General features: G+C 41.9%; 1 protein-coding gene across 2 annotated transcripts in view; it reads left to right on the top strand.

The window, feature by feature from the left end:
- The window catches only part of SLC37A2 (solute carrier family 37 member 2), a 40,933-nt gene that overhangs the window by 12,195 nt on the left and 4,699 nt on the right, over positions 1 to 24,039 (top strand). For both annotated transcript variants that reach the window (XM_081961080.1, XM_081961079.1), the window contains exons 2-17: positions 1,999 to 2,080; positions 2,572 to 2,659; positions 4,388 to 4,466; positions 6,676 to 6,811; positions 11,440 to 11,516; positions 12,188 to 12,354; positions 14,731 to 14,768; positions 15,013 to 15,180; positions 16,214 to 16,304; positions 17,150 to 17,212; positions 17,722 to 17,807; positions 19,314 to 19,362; positions 19,594 to 19,667; positions 21,602 to 21,680; positions 22,668 to 22,765; positions 23,068 to 23,132. In XM_081961080.1, coding sequence (XP_081817206.1) covers positions 1,999 to 2,080; positions 2,572 to 2,659; positions 4,388 to 4,466; positions 6,676 to 6,811; positions 11,440 to 11,516; positions 12,188 to 12,354; positions 14,731 to 14,768; positions 15,013 to 15,180; positions 16,214 to 16,304; positions 17,150 to 17,212; positions 17,722 to 17,807; positions 19,314 to 19,362; positions 19,594 to 19,667; positions 21,602 to 21,680; positions 22,668 to 22,765; positions 23,068 to 23,132 — 1,440 coding nt within the window. The remainder of the gene's footprint in view (positions 1 to 1,998; positions 2,081 to 2,571; positions 2,660 to 4,387; positions 4,467 to 6,675; positions 6,812 to 11,439; positions 11,517 to 12,187; positions 12,355 to 14,730; positions 14,769 to 15,012; positions 15,181 to 16,213; positions 16,305 to 17,149; positions 17,213 to 17,721; positions 17,808 to 19,313; positions 19,363 to 19,593; positions 19,668 to 21,601; positions 21,681 to 22,667; positions 22,766 to 23,067; positions 23,133 to 24,039) is intronic.

Raw genomic sequence — 24,039 nt, 5'->3', positions numbered from 1 at the left:
AAATGCAGGAAGTTGATTTCTGCTTTCCCATTTGTTCTTCCACTTGAAAAGATCCTGTTAGCACTATCTGATGATGAAATAACTCAGTGCAATATTTTTTTTTTTTACAATTGATTTGGAAGCGTCTCAGGGTCTACCTTTCAGAGATTGTCTTTTGGTTATCTTGCTTGATAAGATAAAAGAGTTGATAAGCAAGAGCTCTCAAGAGGAGGTTGAAATTTGTTTTCTCCAAGGGCAGCAGGAGTTAGCTTCCTCTTGCTTTTGCAGCACCCAGAAGTCTGAAGTCAACTTTCCTTGCATGCTTTAATTTCCATCGGCCACTCCCCATGTGACTCTGAAGATCTGCTTGACCTGACTTGCTTTGGAGAACGGAAAGATTCTAATGGAAGAAAATACTGAATAGGTAGTTCAAGTTGAATTGTGGAGTTTTTTGGCGCTCTCTGAGCTTGGTTTACCTCACAAGGAACGACTCTATTGCTCATTCTGTAAGAAAATTGGCTTACTTACTGTGTAATCTTGCCTCTTTACTTGCCAAGCAATTTTTGTATTCATTTACATGATTCAATCACATGGAAGGATAAGCCGAAGGATCCTCATTCAATCCTGATAAATGAACCCAGCAGAAGAAAGCAATTTAATGCAAACCTCTATCCCATCCAAAAAAGCAGCAAATATTTTGGAGCAGTTCTACTTGTAGGGTTAGATTGAGCATTTAGATTCCTTATCTTAGGAAAGGGAGAACATCTAAGAAGGGACATTTAGTTATTCCTTCCACCCTCCAAAAATAATCTTTTTTTTTTTTTTTTTTTAAAAAGCCCACTTTTCCATCATGGTAAGGTTATCACATTTTTGTCATTGCAAGGAAGTCACTCTAGATAGCAAGATTTCAAATAAGGGAAGTAACAAGGATGCTGAGTAGGGAAAATAATAATTGTAGTGGTGGCTTTAAGTGAAGAAATTCAAAATCTGGATGTTGCTTGTTGGTTTTCAACCAGTTGGGATTTAAATAAACCTGAGATTAAGTTGTTTTGTGTCAAAAAATGGGTGTAAGGAAAGACTTCCCAGGACATGGTATATAAGCAAAAGGTGCTGTTGAATTCTAAAGAAGTGATTTATGGGTTATTTTGGGGGGGGAGGTGAGGGGGCAGAATCAAGGACCCATAGTCTGGATGTGCCTGGCAGACCAGATTGACAGCCTGAGCCAGAGATTCATGACATCACTCTTGTTGTTAGCAGTGGACTTAATTATTTCATACAGCGCTGGCTTAAGCAAAGTTAGACCGTTGGGTTTCCTGTGTTGAAATGCTGAGTTGATTGGATGGTTGGTAAGTTTTAGAAAGGTTCCCCAAGAATATTTGGCAGTATAGATGTCTTGAAAATGGCATGTTCCTACACTCTCACCATTGCTTGTGATGCATAACCGAAGGAGAATTCAGAGCCTAATTCAAGGCAGCAAAGACGCATAGCTATTAGAACATGAACTGATTCCAATTCCCAATAGGAATGAAAAAATCACTCGTCCCCTGCTCTTTAGTAACTTTAGCTGTGGAATTTCACTTGCATAGGATGCCTGAGATGCTTTGGAGAGCATCACTGTACCCTACGCAGCCATGAATCTGGATCCAAGCTGTCCCACTATTGGAGGACTTTAGGAAGCTGATTAAACCTTAATCCTGCAGGTGCCTTTTGTTAAGGAGTTAAGCCTGGGAATCTTGGCCGTGTCCTTTATTGGTATACAACATTCAAGAGACCAGGGGCTGCAATTTGTAATGGAAGACCAGGCTCTAAAAAAAGTGGGTGGAGTCAGGACAAAGAACTGGGTAAGATGAAAACAAATATTTAGTACTTACTCTCACTTCTGTTCCATTAAGTGTTAAGACTTGGCAGTCCAAGTCCTACAACACTCCTGTGAATTGAGGCAGCCTTGCTATAAAGTAGTCACTGATTTACCTCCTTCTGTAATGTTCTTCTCATCCTCCTGTTGTATATTTTTCATAGGTACCGAGGATTAATTCTGGTGCTAACATTCCTGTGCTATACCACTTTCCATCTCTCACGGAAACCCATTAGCATTGTAAAGGTAGGTATAAGTAAAACCCAGGGTGGAAGAGTGAATTTTAGCCATATAAGGACGAGAGACTCACTAGCTATTCAGATCAAGACCTTTACTATATTTGTCAACAATCTCCATGGAATAGACTGTATAGGTGTCAAACTCATGGCGTCACATTGCTGTCACGGGATGTTTCCCAGCGTTTTCCCCATTCATGGAGATGGGATGGGCGTGGCCTGTGCATGACGCATCCGGCCTGCAGGGTCGCCAGTTTGACACCCCTGGATAGAGCATGTTGGCTAGGGATTTCTGGGAGTTGAAGTCCACACGTCTTAAAATTGCCGAGAAATCCTGGGCTAGAGGAAGTACTGCTTCCCAGGAAATAGCAGTTTACAATGCATATTGCCTCCCCTATTTCTCTTCAATTCCCAAAATGATTGTTAACAGATTTGTCCTTTTACACTGCTAAAATTCAGTGTCGGTGTTGATAATCTGCTCTCTGTCCTTTCTTTGATCAGAGCGAACTGCATTTTAACTGTTCTTCACTGGGATCCAGGCCAAACAATGCGTCCAACAGCACCACGTGGTGTGATTGGAAGCCCTTCGGTAAGATATTCTTGATAATTGTGTTTCCCACCAAACCCACAATCGTTTTGGGTCATCAAATTGCTATAGGACAAGAAGGCTGGATATCTGAGGACTAAAGTACTGTGAAATGGGGAGGATTTGCTACTTAAGGGAGAGCAAATTTTCTTCATTCCTGCAATCCTGGCATTTCCAGCTATGGTGGAAAGGAATAGAAGCCCTGTTCTTCCTTGGTGGGGGAATCTAGCTTTCCAAAGCTCTTCTTCCTGTCTGAAAAATTGGAGCAGTGTTTTATCCACTAAGGCTTTCTCTACAGCTTTTCAGCTGTAGCAGAAATCCTTTTCAGAAGTCAGACTATGGCAGCCTTTATCACCACCTTAAGCACCGATCCAATAGAGTCCATCCTTACTGTCAAGGAATATAATTTAAACCCTTTGTAATTAATGATGATGGATCGTGGCTTTTCCTGGCAGCATACTTCTGAATAAGCAAAAATAAACCCGAAGCATGATCTAATTAAAAAAAACACTTTAATATAAAAGAAAGTAAAAATACAAACTTGCTAACTGAATTAATTACATCTTGGCAAAGCTATGTGCCTACCTCCTGGCAGGTGAGCAGAAGATCAGAAGAGAAAGTTAAGAAGGCATGTGAAAGTGCATGCGCAGTAAATCATTGTCAGATAAGAACTGTGACCTGCGCAGTAAATCTTCAGCACAGCTAGCAAACCAATTAACGCAGTGACACTTACAAGTATTCTGATGCAATGACTGATCTGAATCTTGACTTCGTTAAAATATCGTTGAAGGCCATCTAAAGCAGGGGTCACCAACCTTTCGGACCTCAGGGACCACTAAATTCATAATTTTAAATCCTGTGGACCACTAATATGATTTTTTAAAAAGATAAGTAGTATTTAGTGCAGTATAAAAATGCAAATAATTTTTCTGAGGACCACCAAAATTTTCCCGTGGGCCACCCGTAGTCTGCAGACCACTGGTGGTGACCACTGATCTGATGTGTCCTTGACTTTGGAGGGCTGGAAATTAGCATGTATTTAATTTTGTACTATTCTAACCTCTTTCAGCAATTCGAGGAGCTTCACAGAGTTTTTAGGCCAAAATGGGAGAAATTGCTACCTGCAAAGGTCATAACAATTTCAAATAGATATTCTAATCTGAAGCTGCTACTCACTCATCACTTTAGAAGCAATGGCCTTGAGTCAGTCTCATCAATTTGGACCCCGTTTTAATCTTGTACAGGATTTGAAGTGAGGATTGATTATTAATTTTCATCCAACCAAGAAATACTGTAATCATATGGAATCAGAAAACAAATCCTATAACACCAAAAGCCCTGGAAATGTTAAAAAGGGCTCCTCGTCTTCTAATCCTTTTTAACTAATAAGGTTGGTCATTGACCGAATGTCTTTTGGTAGCAAAGTGTTTATTGTTGAATCCAGAGTGGGGGAAATCAGGTGCAAATCAATCTATTTAAATGTTTGTTTGTAGTTGGGAATCAGACGTTAGAGGACAAAGCTAAGGACCACATGGGCTTTTTATGGATGCATTTCATCATGGGAAGTCTAGCCCATCTTTTCCCCAATGCTTTGGGAGGCAAGCCTTGTTCCCAGGGTTCTCCCCCCCCCACAAAAAAAATACTACTTATTTAAGTTCTGGAAACTATAAATTGCTTCTTTTGTGGTTTGATAAAACACCTTCAAAGCATGTTGTGTTTTTCTTTTCCCAGATCAGGATAACTACAAGGAACTGTTTGGAGCCCTGGACAATGCTTTCTTGGTTGCTTATGCAATTGGGATGTATATTAGGTATGTATTTTACAATACACTACAATAGTAGAGTTGGAAGGGACCTTGGAGGTCTTCTAGTCCAACCCCCTGCCTAGGCAGGAAACCCTATACCGTTTCAGACAGATGGCTATCCAACATCTTCTTAAAGACTTCCAGTGTTGGGGCATTCACAACTTCTGGAGGCAAGTTGTTCCACTGATTAATTGTTAACACTATTTTAGGGGAACCAATGTTCTGCAATGCCGGGAAAAGCAGTAAGGAGTAGGAAGACCAAGGAAGCAAGATCTGGAATAAGAATAAGAAAAATAAAGTTTCCACCAACACCATTCACACTGTACGTCTCAGGTTTCCACTGCAGACCTCATTGGACATCTGGTTCCCCTCTGCAGTTAGAATCAGTGTGGGAAAACAGAGTCCCTTCTGTTGGCTGGGAATTCTGGGAGTTGAAGTCCACCCATCTTAAAGTTGCCGTGGTTGAGAAACCCTGGTCTGGAGCCTCTGCACTCAGGGTGGTGTTTTCCTTCATAAAGACATTTGTATTGGACTTTGCTTTAGCAAGGCAGTCTGTTACCGATAGTTTCACTGTTCCTTTTGTCGTCATTTGTCATTAAGGTTTGTTCTTGGTTGACTTTTACTGATAGAGCCTTTCCATAATCAATTGCTTCAACAATTTGTCATGGAGAGCGTCAGCAACTTGGCACCTTGACTTGGTGGCTCAGGTTGATGGTTTGAAAACATCCTGTGATCTAAGGAGGTCCTTTGGGACATATCTATAATATTTGATTACATGACAACTGTTGGCCACATTCAGGAGCAATCAACCCACTTCTCCACCTTGCAGGAAAGTAGTTCAGAGATAGAAAATTCCCTTAACTGGGGTTACAATGCCAGGCAGATAAGAAATCGGCTAATGGAGAGCTTGAAATGTCAACAGGACTCTTGTTAAGATGATAGATTCTGTTTACTGAGAACTAAACAGACCCTTTGGTCACCTAATTGATTATTAAAGAGCTTCGTAGGGTATTTGGAAGGCTAATGATACGTCAGAATTGTGTAGGCTGATGAAAGAGAAAGTTGTTTGGCTTAGGGATGGAAGGCCTGCATTGTGTACAATAAACCCAGTTTCCTTCTCATCAACTGCAATTCAGATTGTGTTGTGTTCTTTAATCTTCATTTTGTCTTTGAGTCCTTCCTTCTTTCCTTCCTTCCTTCCTTCCTTCCTTCCTTCCTTCCTTCCTTCCTTCCTTCCTTCCTTCTCTCCATTTTAAAGTGTGTACAAGGCCAATTCCTTAATCCCAAAGGCAAAACAATTTGGCTTTTAGCTTTGACACAGAAAGAAAGCACAGGTGAAGTTAGGGCATGTCCTTGAGGGGTTTAAACAAAATCTGCTAGTTGATGTGGCATAACAAGCACCTGCCTGCAGAAACAATATCATTTTGGCTAACAATTGCCTGAGACAAAACATAGGAGCGGAGAGACAACCACAGTCTAACAAAGCCTAGGGCAAGTGATGACTGGATTCACATTTCCGAAGATGACACAATGGAAAATTATATATTCCCCCCATAGTTCAAAATCGGAATCTTGCAGTCAAGGTATCTCAGTCCATACGTCACACTTAGCCAAGATCAGATGAATCATGCGGTGTCTTATAGTGTAATAGGAAAACCCAACTCCACATAGCTAAGGTGTCAGCGTTCCAAGTATCATGCAGAATTAAATCAGAGTCCAAGGCAGGGCTATCCTTAAAGTTCCAATTTAATAAGACAGACATGTTAGCACAAACTGTGGAATCTCAAATCTGAAGAACTTCCTGGGATTCTACCCAGTTGAAAGTTCATGATCTTATCCCCACACCCATAAATCCATCACATGGCCCAATCTTTTTCGGCCACGCTGGCATCTCCACCCAGCTGGTTCCGGTCAGGTGCAGAGATGCGGAGACAAAAGATGACCTTGCGCTTCTAGAAAAGAATGACAACAACACATTCCACAATTCTACTCCTTTCTATTTCCCCTCTCAATTACTACACTAATGAAACAGCACAGTGAAATAATAGAAAGTGTGGCAGGCCAAAGATCCTAAAAGGAACATAACTACAGGCCTGACATAAGATTTGATGACTTTCAAACCTCCTCCAGCTCCAGGATTCTAGAATTTTGCACTGAAGGGAAACTGTGATAACAAATTGTGATTGAACAACCTGTCTATTCTATTTTCCCACAGCGGGATTTTCGGTGAGCGCCTTCCTCTGCGCTACTACCTTTCCGGAGGCATGTTGCTGAGTGGTTTATTTACTGCCTTATTTGGATTGGGCTACTACTGGAATATCCATCAGTTATGGTACTTTGTGTTTGTACAGGTAAGGAGTTTGTCCTCATCAAGCTAATCAAGTTCTCTCCCCATTTTATATGGGGTGGGCAGGCTCTGGTCAACCCTACACAAGTTGTGCACCAGCATCTTGAGGCATTTTTCATTCAGGGTTTCCCATTCATGCCTTTTCCTCCTCCTACCATTAAGAAAGAAAGAAAAAACCCGCAAAAGAGCCTCTGTTTCAATTTCCCATCAGGAACCAAAAAAAGTCTAGCATTCAAGAAGACATGGTCTTCGATTTTTAACCATGTCTCTCAACAGAGATTGGTCATCAGTGCTGTCATTCATTTGAGGTTCTTTTGTACTTCTGATCCAGGGGTGGGTTCCTGCCAGTTCTAACCTCTTCTATAGAAGAGGTTCCACAAATCTACCATGCCATTTAGAACCGGTTCCAGCTCCCTCCCCCAGCACGTCCGCACCATGCTTGCCCTGCCCACCGCTCACTGATTGGCTGGCTCACCAATCGCCCCGCCTGCTTCTAAGAGTCCTATCTAAAAGTCTTAAAGCTGTCAAGTTTGAAAACCCCTGGGGTTTTTTTTCTAAAGGGTTAGGGGTGCAAGGGTCTTGTAACTTGACAGCTTTAAGACTTGCGCGCTTCAAATGCCAGAGTTTCTGAGCCAACATGACTGGAGGAGGAATTCTGGGAGTTGAAGTTCACAAATCTTAAAGCTGTCAAGTTTGAACACCCCTGGGGGTTTTTTCTAAAGGGTTAGGGGTGCAAGGGTCTTGTAACTTGACAGCTTTAAGACTTGCATGCTTCAAATGCCAGAGTTTCTGAGCCAACATTTTGGTTGCTAAGCAAGAGCGTTGTTAAGTGAGTTTCACCACATTTTACAGTTGGCTACGCCCACCCAGTTACATGACTGCCAAGCCACTCCCACTTGGTCACATGGCTGGCAAGCCATGCCCACACGGTCACATGGCCGGCAAGCCACTCCCACAAAGCAGGCCACACCTACAGAAGAGGTTCTAAAAAAATTTGAAACCCACCACTGTTCTGATCATCTAAGACAGGGGTGTCCAAACTTGGCAACTTTAAGACTTGTGGACTTCAACTCCCAGAATTCCCCAGCCAGCTCAGCAGCAGAGCTGGCTGGGGAATTCTGGGAGTTGAAGTCCACAAGTCTTAAAGTTGCCAAGTTTGGACACCCCTGATCTAAGACAATGCCAGAGCCCAACTTCAAAGAAATGCTTTCTTAGGCATGGACATGTTGCACTTCCTCACTGCCTTTCTTGGTTCTATGCCTTGGGTTGCAGTTTTGTTTTGTTCTCGTGGGTTTTCCCGGTTTCACAGAAAACTGGAACGCAGAGATGTTGTGGTCTGCGGGTGTAGCAGTCACATGCATTAAAGGCTGGGCAAACAGCAGATATATTTAGCCCCTGGAAAGAATTAGGGAAGGGATGGAATCTGATTTTCCATCCATGTGTACATGAGACACAGGCTCACCCCGGATGAGGTGTTTGCAGATGGTGTCTGGCCATTCTAGTCCCCTGTTTATTTATAATTAAAAAATCATGATTCAGGAATATTCCTTCTATGTACCCTCCTGTCTGTGACAGCAGTGACCCTGTGGCTTTTCTCCAAGTTTCTCTGCTCGCTTTTTTTTTTAAAAAAAAACCTGAAATTGAATGAAAGGTTGTGATCAAAGGCAACGTGGAATCTTCCCCTATTTCTTCCTTTATGGATATTTTTTCCAGCTAGAAAAAAGTTCTCTATTTAGTGAGAGAAAAAGAACTGAATAAATAATGTCTGAGTAGTAGAAAATGGTGATGACATTATGTGTGTGTGTGTGTGTGTGTGTGTGTGTTGTATTTGTGCTGATAAATAAATAAAGGGAGACTTTATTTGTGAGCACAAATACAACACAAATATAAAAAGGCAACATTAAAAATATGGTTTTCTGCCTGGATGGTCTCCTGTAGTGAGCCGATAGACAGAAAGGGGGAATAGTGAGTTCCCTCCCGTATTTGAGCATACCAGGGGTTGTAACACACATACACACACACATACATACATACATACATACATACATACATACATACATACTCCCTTGAATCAAATAATTATCTTTACCTAGTTTAATTCATGATAGTAACTATAGCAAAACATGTGGTTTGTATGCAGCCCATAATTAAAATACTCCTGGTGTCCCATAACCAGTTTCCCATTGAATTACACCTGAGACTATTGTCCTTGAATAATTCCTATGAATCATTCCATCATTTCACCTCGTTGTTTCACTCTGTGGGCCAGATTTTGCCACCTGTACACTTAAAAAGAGCAGCCATGTGCATACTGTAAGGCCGGGTCCATTTATAAATGGCCTCTGCTGTATAATGCTGCATAGAAACAAGAAGCAGGGAGGAGCTGAGGATATGACAAAGGCGGCAGCTGGGGCTTTGGAGGGGGGCAGCATTAGAAAAAGGCTCGTTGAGGAACGAATAACGTTTGTCATTTGCTGGGAAAGAGCCACTGCTGAGTCACTCAACCGCAGCTGTTGGAGAAGGAAGAGGAGGAAGAATGCTGCAGCCACCACAAAGGAGGGAGTATGTAGGCCCTGACAGTTGTACCAGGATCTGCCATGGCTGCTTCATCAGGCTGATAACCACCTAGAAATCCCTGAGGAACCCAGTGCTGCCCAGTGCTGTGGCCTTAATACAATACAATACAATACAATACAATACAATACAATACAATACAATAGTGGAGTTGGAGGAGACCTTGGAGGTCTTCTAGTCCAACCCCCTGCCTAGGCAGGAAACCCTATACCGTTTCAGACAAATGGCTCTCCAACATCTTCTTAAAGACTTCCAGTGTTGGGGCATTCACAACTTCTGGAGGCAACTTCTGTTCCACTGATTAATTGTTCTAACTGTCAGGAAGTTTCTCCTCAGTTCTAAGTTGCTTCTCTCCTTGATTAGTTTCCACCCATTGCTTCTTGTTCTACCCTCAGGTGCCTTGGAGAATAGCTTGACTCCCTCTTCTTTGTGGCAACCCCTGAGATATTAGAACAATGCTATCATGTCTCCCCTAGTCCTTCTTTCTCTTAAGCTAAACATACCCAGTTCCTGCAACCGTTCTTCATATGTTTTAGTCTCCAGTCCCATAATCATCTTTGTTGCTCTTCTCTGCGCTCTTTCTAGAGTCTCCACATCTTTTTTACATCGTGGCGACCAGAACTGAATGCAGTATTCAGTATTCAGCCTTGAGCAAGCTCCCTTTCCAGCTGGGTGAAGTTCTTAAGGTGGGGGAAAGCATTGGGTGATATAAAATCAGACCATCTGGGGCAGGAGAGCAAGAGGACAGTGGCAAGATCTAACGGGTGTTTTGGAGATCTGCCCACCTCCTGCCTGTTTTCTAGATCTCCTCTGCCTTTTTTTATTTCTTATTTTCAGGAGGTCAAAGTGGCATCTTCCCCATTCTTCCGTCCCTCTTTTTCCCTCCAGAATATCATTCTGTGAGCTCTAGTGGGCTGTGACGCAGTGACCCACTTCCTGCTATTTTTGTAGCTTGTTAAGCAAGAAGTCCCAAGTTTTTCCATCCCATTGCCAAAAACTCTCTTCATGATTTGACATGATTACATTTTTTCCAATCACACATTTTCCATCTGGTTACTTAGCTACTCAGTGAGGGAATGTCTGTGTCCCATTTAGGGTCATTTGGGGGGAGGGAATTGGCCTCATCTTTGCTTTCCCTGCCTTCTTTTTCTCTCTGCTCCTACAGCAATTCCGGTGGCCCACTACATAACTTCTTACTTGCTTCTTGAAAGCTTCTGCTGTTATCATGTGTTAATCTTTAGGATGTCCCAAGACATTTACAGTATTTTTCCTTGCAAAAGATTAAAAAAAAAACCCTCCCTCTCTAGAATCAGCTTTATAGCTAGTCCTCAACTTACAAGAGTTGGTTTAGTGACCGTTCAAACTTACAACAGCACTGAAAAAAGTGACGACCGTTTTTCACTCTTATGACCATTACAAGTACCCCCATGATCATGTGATCAAAATTCAGCTGCTTGGCAGCTGACTCATGTTTATGACGGTTGCAGTGTCCCGGGGTCACCTTTTTGCAAAGGTCTGATGAGCAAAGTCAATGGGGAAGCCAATTTCCCTGAATAACCTTGCTACTAACTTAATAACTGCCGTGGCAAGAGAAGTTGCAAAATGTGGACAAATTCACTTATCAACTGCCTCACCTAGCAACAGAAACGTTGGGATGAATCGTAGTCATCCCAACAGGGAACTATTTTAAATTTAATTCTTTGGGGTATTTTTAGGGGTCGTTTTTTAAATATTGTATTTTAAATGCTTTACTTGAATGTACAGTTTTTATAACCTCCTCCATGTAAGCATTTAATTATTTAAGTATTTAAATATTTAAGTATTTGTTTATTTATGTATTCTTTTTATGTATTCCATCGACTGTACACCGCCCCGAGTCCCTTTTGGGAGAGGGGGCGGTCTAGAAATATGAATAAAAGTAAAGTAAAAGTAAAAGTAGTCGTACATCAAAGATTACCTGCGTGTGTCTGCGCATGTGAGAGAGAGTGAATGCATACATGTAAGAAGCATGTCCTTCAGCAGTTAAACTGGTTTTCCCCTCTTGTGCCCTCTTATTAGATCCTGAATGGCTTGGCTCAGACAACCGGTTGGCCATCGGTGGTGACGTGTGTCGGCAATTGGTTTGGCAAGGGGAAGTGAGTTTGGTTCCTTCATGCCTTGCAGATTGTTGTTTGCTTTCCAATCTCGGTTGCTTCACTTTAATCCCTAGAAGGAAGTCTTTGATTTGTTCCCACACTGACAGGAAACGCAACCCTGCGCAGTTAAATGGGACAGTGGTTTGATTGACTGCCTGCATCTCCTTATGCTTTGCATGCTGGCCCTGTGGCCTCTGCCCTAAAGGAGAGCTGCCCTCTTTCATCTCTGCAGTGACCCTTTGAGATGGTTCAGATGACTGATCGTTGGAAATCAGCGGATCAATGTCGTTGCTGGCCTTTCAATGTTATGTAAGGGATATAGGACACAGGATAAAGACAGATTAAATGATAACGTCATTTAATTCACTTTTTGCTTTTTTAAAATAATAATAATAATTTAATGCAAAGCGAATATGTGCCATCCAGATGTTTGGGGCATCAGTTCTCACCAGCCCCAACCAGCAATGGGCAGTGGTACAAGATTGTGGGAGCTGTCAGTCAAAAATTCTGGGAAGTTTACCTGTAGGTTGAAGCATTGGTCTGAACTGCCAGAGAGCTCTCGTGGAACCGATTCCCACCAAGTGCTGAACCATATGTGAATTCCTATCGGCCTCTGAGAACTAAGTCAAAAAGGACAGAAATTTACAATCGGTCTTTTTGTTTCTTGCCAGGAGAGGTTTAATCATGGGCATCTGGAATTCACACACATCTGTCGGGAACATCTTGGGGTCCTTGATTGCTGGCATCTGGGTCTCCAAGGCTTGGGGACTGTCCTTCATTGTGCCTGGAATCATCATAGCCTTCATGGGTGTTTTCTGCTTCCTCTTCCTCATTGAATGTAAGTCTTTTATGAAACATAACCACAAGAGGAGATAAATCACCAATTTGATGGTCTTCAAGATGCAGGAGACAAACCCACAAAAGAGATTCTTGATGGCTGTTTAAAGGTAAAGGTAAAGGTTCCCCTCCTCGCACATATGTGCTAGTCGTTCCTGACACTATGGGGCAGTGCTCATCTCTGTTTCAAAGCCGAAGAGCCAGTGCTGTCCGAAAACGTCTCTGTGGTCATGTGGCTACTTGCATTTTTTAATGTGCTTTTGAACTGCTAGGTTGGCAGAAGCTGGGACAAGTAACAGGAGCTCACTCCGTTACGCGGCGCTCAGCATCAGCCACTGAGCCACTGCATCCCTCTAGAATAGAATAGAATAGAATAGAATAGAATAGAATAGAATAGACAGAGTTGGAGGGGACCTTGGAGGCCTTCTAGTCCAACCCCCTGCTTAGGCAAGAAACTCTCCACCATTTCAGACAAACGGTTATCCCATCTCTTCTTAAAAAACTCCAGTGTGGGAACATTCACAACTTCTGGAGGCAACTTCTGTTCCACTGATTAATTGTTCTAACTGCCAGGAAGTTTCTCCTCAGTTCTAAGTTGCTTCTCTACTTGATTAGTTTCCACCCATTGCTTCTTGTTCTACCCCCAGGTGCTTTGGAGAATAGTTTGACTCCCTCTTCTTTGTGGCAACCCCTGAGATATTGGAACACTGCTATCATGTCTCCCCTCATTCTTCTTTTGATCAAACTAGACATTTTGCATGATAGGAAATGAGATTTGCTTTGGTGGCCTGGTGATGGACAGTGACAGCGGCCTGACATTGTTGCTGGGGTAAAAAGATTTGCTACAGGGTTTTTCTTAAATACCTGTGCCTGCTGGGAACATTGCAGTTGCTTGGATCAAGCTTTATCATAATGGTGCTTTGTGAAATTGTCACAAAGCCAACTCAGATTAATGTTAATATGCCTCGCCTTCAACCCAGCTTCTTCTGAACAAAAGATAACTTTTCATTCTAGCATTCACACGGTGGCTCGGTGGCTAAGATGCTGAGCTTGTCGATCAGAAAGGTCGGCAATTTGGTGGTACGAATCTCTAGTGCTACGTAACGGAGTGAGCTCCTGTTACTTTTTCCCAGCTTCTGCCAACCTAGCAGTTCAAAAGCACATAAAAATGCAAGTAGAAAAATAGGAACCACCTTTGGTGGGAAGGTAACAGCATTCTGTGCACCTTTGGCATTTAGTCATGCCGGCCACATGACCACAGAGACGTCTTCGGACAGTGCTGGCTCTTCGGCTTTGAAACAGAGATGAGCACCGCCCCCTAGAGTCGGGAACGACTAGCACATATGTGCAAGGAGAACCTTTATCTTTACCTTTAATTCTAGCAGTCAGAATTCCCAAGATGGTGTATCCCCTCCCTAAGTGAAAAATGTGTGAAATGGGGTTAAAACCCTTAATTTTCCCCTGCAGCAGAGATTGACCCTGAAAAGTATTATTTTTAGCTGAAATGTCTGCAGTGCTAAATCTTTTAATATGACCCAGGAGAAAAAAATATATTCAGTTCAATGAATGTCATCTAACTAAAACTTGATGGTTTTTGCTAGCAAAATGATAGGTGAATAATACTTAATCTAAATATGTGTAAATAACATATTGTGTCAGGCTGAATCAGTTTCTCAAATTGCAAAAAAAAAAATGCTGCAGATTTAAATAAAAGTAATTCTCACATTTTGGATCATGCAAGCCATAACTGTCATAACATCAACATGGAGAAATATATCTTGATGATGTGCTAATGAGATCAGCTCAATTGAATGGGGGCGGGGGGGGGCTCTAATGTTTCTTATTTCATGGGTCACATTTTATTCAAGTGGCTGTCACCACCTAGTGGCAGGTAACAACATTACTACATTCTTTGCCAGAAAATTAGTTCGATACATGTATTTTACCAGGGAACATAAGTAAGGCAGGCACAAAAAGTCAGCACCGCCTCTTCCTCAGCATACCCATGCACTCCGAATCCATTGGTGATGTCCATTTTGCTGCCATTCATGGAGACCTAACTCTAATCCTAAATGGATTTGCCCCCCAGTGGGATTTTCTCAGGTGTTTTACCAGGAAAGGTAGCTAATGGATCTTCGAAAACTCAGTGCCCTCCTAAGTATACCGATGTATCTCTGAATCCATTGGCGATGTCCATTTTGCACTCTGAATTCATGGAGACCTCACCTGAACCCTAACTGAATTGGTCGTTTATTATTTATAATTCCCTTATCTACCCTATGTACCTTTACACCTACTGGCAGTTCCCTACTTTACCGTCTGTTGGAGAAATCATTAATTTCAAATAAAAGGACCCTTTTGTTTCCATGTCTTTCAGATCCAGAAGACGTTGACTGCAGCCCTCCTCTTCACCACGTAAGTTTTATCTGGGAATAAATACATTTTGTTTGTCACAAAAAGTGGTCACGTGACCCTAGGACACTGCAACTGCCTTAAGTAACAGGCCAGTTGCCAAGTGTCCAAATTTTGATCCAAGGGGATGCTGCAATGGTCATAAGTGTGAAAAATAGTCAACAAGTCCATTTTTCAGCGCCGTTGTAACTTCAGTCACTAAACAGTTGTCATTCGAAGACTACCATATATGCTTGTCTTTATACAGGAGGCCAGTTCTGATGAGAAAGGTCTAGAGGCAGGACACTCCATCAGTGACGGGAGCCTGAATGCTTCTACCAACAGCCGAGAAAACATCATTGACATGGTGGATCATGCCAAAGACTCTGGGGAGGACCGAGAAGCCATCAGTTTCATTGATGCCCTCAAGATTCCTGTGAGTGCGCTCCTTATCAGTAAGCCGTCAAACTTACTGTTGGCCAAAGAGAAGGCTGAAAGAATGGATGTCCATCTTGCAACTTGTGGACGGCAATCTAGACCCACTTAGAATCCACAATGGCATCAAAATGAGATCGGTATGTCATGACATCATCATGAAAGACGGATGTCATGACCTGGGGATTTCATTTGCTTCCCAACCAACATCTATGGATGACAGTTTGATTTTGGTCTAAAGCAAGTGCAGGGGGCATGCTTAGCCTTTCTCTCCACGCACAGACCTCAGCTCTGAATCATTTTTCTCTTCCTTGGAATTATTCCCAACAGGCAACCAATTTAAAAGGATCCTGCCCAACATCTTTAGTACAGTGGATCTAATAGCAACTGCAGTGCTAGTGATGATTTTGAACCAAGTAAGATATTCCCTCTCAGTCAGCTGCATGGTGGCCTAGAAGTGAAGACCCTCGCCTCCCACTTGGAAGGTTGAGAGTTCAATTCTAGGCAGTGACAGATGTTTCTCTATCAGGATGCAAAGAGAAAACATTTGCCGAGAACTCCACCTAGGCATCAGGAAGAGTACCCAGCCAGTAAATGCTAGCTCCATTCTGTTGACTCCAATCTGAAACAAGGGATTTCAAGGTTGTAAAAAGAAAAAAAAAGACATGCACTCTTAGCAAGTTTCTATTTGGGCTGGTGTGCAGGTCAGATGTGGGAAGATTAAATGCGATGGAAGGCAAAAGGTTGGATCACTTCTCTGCTGTGATTGTCCTGACCTAAATTAGGGCATCTCTTAACAAAAATAAATGAATCAATGAATTGCCTGCAAGACTAGTTTGAGTTTCCCCCCCTGTTTTGTTACTCAAAGTTAAAAAATCACAAGCTTCATTTAAGAAGGGTGAAACAGGAAATCAGGAAAGTTAGATCATTGATCTTCTGTCCAACATCAGACCTTGCTTTTTCTGCCTCCTTACTGATTTTGAGCATTTTCCTGATGACTAATCCCTCTCTCTTTGTCTCTCTCACCATTGCAGGGAGTGATCGAATTTTCCTTCTGCCTCTTGTTTGCCAAGCTCGTCAGCTACACCTTTCTCTATTGGTTGCCGCTTTACATCGTGAATGTTGGTGAGTCAGGAGCAAGTTACTTCTGATCCCCAAATGATAATACTGGCCCAGGAAGTTTTGACCTACGTGAGCAAGTTTGATTTATGGTGTTTCCAAGGACTGTTTTGACACATACCTATCCAACACATCAAATTTCAGCCGTTGCATGCCAGCTAAATTTAATGGCACAACTGCAGGACCTTGAAAGCTGTTGTGTCAACTCTAAATCAGGATTAAGAAATTCAGGGGGGAAAAAACCCCACAGAGTCTATCTCCTAGCATGGAAAATTCCAGACTCTGCCACAATTATCGCATAGTCTTGCTTATTCTGCACCCACCCCCTCCCTGGGTGCAGAATAAGCAAGTCAAGTGTGGCCTTTAGTTGGTGAAAGATTGGCCAACACATTCATAGAACATTACATGAGAAAAGTAATGCGCTGGAGCTACGTGAATCCTTGCGTGCTAAAGATTATCAAGTCAACTGTTTTGAAACAAAATAGATCGAAGTAAGTTGGAGCTTACTATCCAGCTTACTATTGTCGAGGTTGAATGGCCATGGCTCTTCAAATTATGAACAGTAGTTTTCCCAATACTGTTAATGAAGATCTTGTGTTATTTTTTAAATTGGACATTTGAAGTATACATATAATGCCTCACAGCTGTTGAGGTGCTTCTGATCCCAATAGAAATAGATCATGTTGAGGTTGCATAGATAGCGTTTGTCAGACTTGGCTGCTTACTTCAAAACTCCTTTCCCACTTTGAATCCTACATATTGTTCATCCCAACGAAGCATGTCCTCTGCCACAGGTGGTTGACCATCATTCGTTCATTCATGTTTACTCCTCTTCCTTTCCGTTGTTGCAGCTCGCTTAAGTGCAAAAGAAGCTGGAGATATGTCAACTCTGTTTGATGTTGGTGGCATTATTGGTATGTTGGATTGATTTCCTTGGAGTCACCTTTTCATTTCTGCATCAGAGTCTAGGAAAAGGGGGTGACGTTGGGGCTGTGAGTTGACAGTCTAGAGCAGGCATGGGTAGGAAGCATCTGGGTGCCAATTCCACCCAAAGGATTTTCAATATTTAGGTGGCTTCTTCAGTGATTCGCACATCATGAAGCATTTTTTGGACTCCAAAACAACAATCACCAAAACTCCTTCCCTGCATTTAAATTTAGATTGCTGAAACGAAAGTAGGGCCACCAAATCTTGGCTGGAAAAATCCGGGGTAACACTAAATGTCAGCCAGCAATGATGCTTTTCTTTCTGTTTTTGCTGCCGTTCCATTTCTTCCGGCGGCTCTAGTGGAAAGTAGCTGGGAGCTCAGTTCTGCTCTGGAAAACAAAATTCTGGACTTAAGTGTAGGATCAGCCCCTGCCTTCCCCACCAGCTCTTAGCTTTGGCATCTTCTGCTGTGAAACGATACCTTTTTGTCCTGCAGGTGGCATCGTGGCTGGTCTCGTCTCGGACTACACTGGTGGCAGGGCCACCACTTGCTGTGCAATGCTTATCCTGGCAGCTCCTATGGTGAGTATTCCCACATCACCTTCACATTCATGAGTTCTCTATCATTTTGGGAGGAGAAACTAACAGTGTTTCCCTGAAAATAAGACCCGGTCTTTTTTTTATTATTTTTAATTAAACAAAAAACACACACAAAAACATTCTTCATTACATCTTCCAGAAAGCATGTCGATTGGTTACAAATAAATTTCGTGCGTTACTACAATCATTCTTTATATTTCATTCATATTGAATTGTACATTTTAAATCAAAAAATCTTTATGCCATCAATATACCGTCATTCTCATTTAACTATATTTGTTTAAACGTGCTTTTGTCTAGAATCATTTATATTTTTATTATAATAAATCTAGACAAAAATTTATTACTAGAATTTATAAGTACGCAGGAGAGATTACATCTTTATAACAAAATCTAAACAAAAAAAATATTAATAAAATTAGTAAATCTTTTCCCCAGGATAAGACCTGGTCTTATTATTATTATTTTTGCCACCAAAAAAGGCAACAGGTCTTATTTTCGGGGGATGTCTAATTACTGACTCACCTCGCCGTGGTGGCACTGATAGCCCAGCGTGAGCCTGCTACCAGTCCACTTCTTCTGCAGCTGCTTGCCGCTACTTGCATGTGTCGCCTCCGGGTTCTGTTTTGCCTTCCAGAAGGCCTCTGCAGCTGATAAAAGAGCTCTGGATCCAGAGCTCTGTTATCGGCTGCAGAGGGTTTTCCGGAAGGGCATCCGATTGCAAAACGGAAGCTGGGGTGACACGTGTGAGCGGTAGCAAGTAGCGACAGAAGAAGTGTGCCTGCAAGGCAAGGCAGGTATCGGGGTGTGTGAGGCCTGGTATGTAGGGCAGCTCCCCCATTTCCACACTAGCTTAATTTTTACCCATGTGTCTCACCTCACCCCGTGCACCCAGGAGTGTGTGTGGGGTCTTAACTAGGGCTTATTTGGGGGGTAGGGTGCACGTGTAGAAAAATCAAGCTAGGACTTACTTTCGGGGTAGGTCGTATTTTCGGGGAAACATGGTATGTAAGAAGATTGTTAGCTTTATGCAGTATTCTGGTTGATCATTGATGGAAAAGCTAGTGTTGCATTAAATAAACATTTCACTGGCCGTTTTTATATACTGCAATCTGATCTGTAAATAGTTCCATCTCATTATATATATTTACCAAATAAGCCATAATTGGCCTGGATTGTACAACAAGCTGAGCGGAATTCAAGCAACCTTGGCCTATATTTTAGAGGCAAGGTAGCCTCTAAGCCCCTCTCCAACTTTAGGTTGTCTTGAGCTTTTGAAGCCAAGTTCCCACAATTGTTTGCCTTTAGCCGTGCTGCTTGAAATTAATGGAAAGTTTGACGAGTCCCAGATATTTTGTGAAGATGGTATTTATCAAAAATAATTGGCAATATAAAAAGGGTCTGTGGCCACCACCCGTTTGGGACAAGTTGCTGGTGCATTTTTCTTTATGGATGAATTGTTACTTGTTGCTTTGCTTTTGGTTCCAGCTCTTTTTGTACAACTATGTTGGCCAAAATGGACTCGGTACATCCATAGGTAAGAATGCATTCCTTTCTGGTGACTTTTTTGCTACAAATGCATGTTAACTTCCCAAAAGAAAATCTGGACTTGATTCTCACATTACATTGACCTGGTGAGCAATATTTACTGTTTGTTCTAGACAGCCTTTTTGGTTATAAGCCAAGGACTACCTGTCCTTAGCTGGAAAATAACCTGGTTAGGTTGTAGAACTGACATCCATCTTCCTTTCTTTTTCTTTTTCTTTAGCCATGCTCATTATCTGTGGTGGCCTTGTCAATGGACCCTATGCTCTCATTACAACCGCCGTGTCAGCTGATTTGGTAAGGATGAACTTGTTCTTTATTCACTCCTATACTACTTTTTGGCTTGCCGCCTGAGTCAACACTGGCAACCCACAACTTTTAATTCACTCGGGTGCAGTTTTGCAGCCCTGCATGTGTGCGTTTCTGGATTTTTATTTCAGTTTCCCCAGAGGGGGAGGCGATACTTTGCATCATTATAATTTAGTGGATTAAAACAGTGGCCAGACTTCACATATATGTAATGCGTAGTTCATCCCTCGTTTGGCATCAAATGTCAAACATCCTGATTCTGATATACATAGCTGTTTTGACCCCCCTCCGTCCGGTAATGAACGCCGACACAGGCTTAGCTGTCTGCAACACTTTATTGACAATACTATAATCTTGTTGGCTGAAAGCCCAAACACGACTCACAGATAAGATGTTGGCAGCAACCCAGACTCCAACAGATACAGACAAGAGCTTCTCCAGCTTGTTACAAACAGAAAGACAAGGCAGATCAGACAAAGAGTTCTCCAGATTATTATGAACGGTTGTGTCCTGCAAAAAGCCTCCTCCCAAAGTCCCTTCTTACATACGCTCTTGGGAGGGGCTACAACACAACCACCTGAGCTTGATTATCTCTTAGGAGCTTGTCTCCAGAGCAGCTGTTGCTTTCGTTTCTCTGCCCTTCTTAATTTCGCGGCAGGGACAAACTCCCTCCGATCTTCCCCACTGCTCCATGCCTCAGGCGCCTCCTGGTGGCCAACCAGCCTCTCTGGTCCCTGCTCTGCATCTGAACCCTGCCCAGGGTCCTCCACCTCCTCCATAGCCGACTCATAGGGTTCGTCGCTATCTGAGTCGCTCAGCAGCTGCAGGGGACTCCTGCTGGGTCAACAACTCATAGCTATGGATAAAATACCTTGCATCTTCATCTGCTTTAAATTTTCTGAGCTCGAACAGACTCCTTGGACTAAGATTTTACGTGCATAGCACAGCAGTTCATTTACTTGGGCACAGCTAACAATTTCTTTCCACCCAGTATAACACGACACCTTGGATCAGTGAATCTCAGGAGAACGGAAATTCTTGGCTTAAAGCAACCCATAGAAGTTAAAATTCGAAACTTGGAAGACAGCTGATTCCAAGCAATTCTATTTAGCCAGCAGATATTCTAGAAAGGTTTTCTGATTCTCCCATGGGCCAACCCTTCTCCATAGTAACTGTTCATGTAAAAAAAAAATCTTTACTCCTCTTTTTGGCTGAAACTGATAACTATCTAGCCGATCTTTATTGCAGCAAAAAATGTAATTGTCACAGGAAGCTGTCAAAGACAAAACACAGAAAAACAGAAATTACGCTATGCAGTAAGCAAATTATCAGCCTTAGCCAGGGGTGTCCAAACTTGGCAACTTTAAGACTTGTGGACTTCAACTCCCAGAATTCTGGGAGTTGAAGTCCACAAGTCTTAAAGTTGCCAAGTTTGGACACCCCTGGCCTTAGCAAACTTTCCGCACCCTGAGTCCTTCATATAGGAAATCCTTTATGAAAGCATTCCTTTGCCAGCCCTGAACAGTCAACTAAAACTGTTTTATACCCATGGACAAATAAAATGTAAGATATTTTTGAGCTCTGTGAAATTGCACACTGGTACTTGCCCTCTCATCATAAGCTGCTCAACAACTGTTCAAGTTTTTTCTTTGCATTTGTTTATATTATTATTATTGTGATGTGGTTAATCTTTGGTGAGATTCACAGCCTTTGGGGTTGGTTGGTAGCTCAACAGCTCGAGTCCTAGCCAAGGACCTAGGAACTGTTAAGGTAATAAGTTGCTCCAAGTAGAGTGGCTTTTTGTAGAGTCAGAATGTTCAAGTCAGGTAAATTTAGAATTTATTATTATTATTATTATTATTATTATTATTATTATTATTATTATTATTATTATTTATTATCATCATCATCATCCACTCCAGGGTACTCATGAAAGTCTTCAGGGAAACGCGAAAGCTCTATCCACCGTCACAGCCATCATTGATGGAACAGGATCTGTAGGTAGGTAGCCAGATGGCCGCCAGTTTAATCCTTGATTGCATTTTTAAGACACTTTTGGTTGGGCTTAGTAAAGATCTCAGGAAAATTGAGGATTTTTTCATAACAAGGAGAACTGGATAGTCTTTGCTTCACACAGGTAGTCCTCGAATGATGACTCAAATTCATAGAACATCAAAACTGAATCATAAATAGCTTTGGGACTGTCCATTACAGTCATTAATCTATTGGTTGTAAGTGAAGGACTACCTTGCTAATACAACGTGATCCATTTTGAGTCTAAATCCACTTCTTACGAACGGCTGGCACAAAGTCCGCATTGTCTGGTCCCAGAAACATTCAAACAGCTGCACATGCAGGGATTTATCTTGACCCACAGTCTTAACACCCTTTCCTGCAGTTGTGTCTGCATCTGAAAGAACAACACTTTGAACACATTGTCTTGTCTAGTTGAAGCTATCAAGTAATTCTCCGCGTTAAAAATGGCTCTCATATTTGGATGCCACCCAAAAGATTCCCAAAAACATTTTATTGTCCATTGCACTGAATTTATATTTTACCGACAAAGAAATAAAGGGAGTCGGTAAAATATAAATAAATATAAATTGTTGGTAAAATATAAATTCAGTACAAATATAGTTTGTTGCGAAAGTGACTGATCTGCGAAGGCTCCTGGATTGGGGCTGAAAGGCGAAAGCAGAAGCTGTATGCTCCCTTCCATATTTGGGTTGACCAGGTTGCCCTGATAGACCGGTCTCATCAGGAAAAAATACTTCGTTGTCTATCGTTTCCTTCACAACTCTAGCTAAGGACCTTGTTCCCACCAGGCATTTTATGTCATGGTCTGTAATCACATGCTTGTTACCTCATTTCCCCTTCTTGACCACCTTGGGGACAGTTACTAACCAAAGACTCAAACCAACTCTACTAACATGGAAGATGTGGACCAGCTCCTCGGATGCTGATCTTTTGTGTGATTTCCATTTTCAGGTGCTGCTCTTGGACCTTTGCTAGCAGGTTTGATCTCCAGCTCTGGCTGGGATAATGTCTTCTACATGTTGATTTCAGCCGATATTTTGGCGTGTCTGGTAAGTACTTTTCAGGAATTTTCTGCTCCCACTTAGCAGTCAATTAAATTTGTTTAACTAAATGTGAATGTCAGAAGGTGAATTCTTCTTCCAATTGCACTTTTTAAAAAAAACAAATTGGGGACCTGCATCACGAAATTTGGAAAGAAGCAATTAATAGAAGACAGTGCATCGGTTGGAGGAGCATGAATGCATTACGTTTGCATTAAAGTAAACCAGATAAATGTAATCCACTATAAGCTTTTGCTCAGACTTACAAAATTCATGGGAAAAGTAATTTTGAGTGTGTCTTCTGCTTTCAGCTCCTTTCACGAGTGGTGTTCAAAGAAATTCGAGAATGGTGTGGCTGCTATACAAGAAAAAGAGGGTAAGTATTTGAAAAAGCCGTATTCCAGATGTTGATAACCTGTGTTCCACTCCTTTGGAAAAATTCCAGTACAAAATTCCCTAAATTTTCAACATTATGAATCTCATTTTGCTTCCCAAATTCATGGATGCCTAATCCTAATCCTGCAGCCATGAGACAAACCAAAATCTCCAAATCTGTAATGTCCCCTTAACTTATACCATACGTTATTATCGCTTTTGTTTGACATTAATTCAACAATAATGTGAGATACAAAATAACTTGCCTGAATATATTCACTATTTCTCTCTTCCTACTTAATGGAGAGAGAAAAAAATGTGCAAATCTGAAGTATATGATTCCTTGCCGCATCAATTTTCCTTCTGTCTTGTGGCAACTCTGAGTCCAATGCAGTTGTGGAAGTTCTGTGAGCAAAATAGGCTTCTGTGTGGCCTATTTATATTTTAAAAATTAAAAACGACGCACTAAAATGGCAGGAAGATTTGAGAAGTTCTAGCCTTGGGAGTGCTGAACTAAATGGGCACTATCTAATAAAATGAAATTCAATGGTGAAAAGAGTAAGGTTCTACATTTAGGCAACAAAAACGGAATGCACAGGTACAGTATAGGTGGTACCTTGTTCAGTAGTAGTAACTGTGAAAGGGTTCTTGCAGTCCTAGTGGACAACCATTTAAATATGAGCCAGGAGTGTGCAGCAGCTGCCAAAAAAGCCAACACAGTCCTAGGCTGCATCAACAGAGGGATAGAATCAAGATCACGTGAAGTGTTAATACCACTTTATAATGCCTTGGTAAGGCCACACTTGGAATACGGCATTCAGTTTTGGTCACCACGATGTAGAAAAGAAGTGGAGAGTCTTTTAGAAAGAGTGCAGAGAAGAGCAACAAAGATGATTAGGGGACTGGAG

This window comes from Natrix helvetica (assembly GCF_964273705.1).
Source record: "Natrix helvetica genome assembly, chromosome: 8".
In the NCBI taxonomy this organism is placed as follows: Eukaryota; Metazoa; Chordata; class Lepidosauria; order Squamata; family Natricidae; genus Natrix; species Natrix helvetica.
Note: the sequence above shows the minus strand (reverse complement) of the source record. Positions and strands in the feature narration are given on the sequence as shown.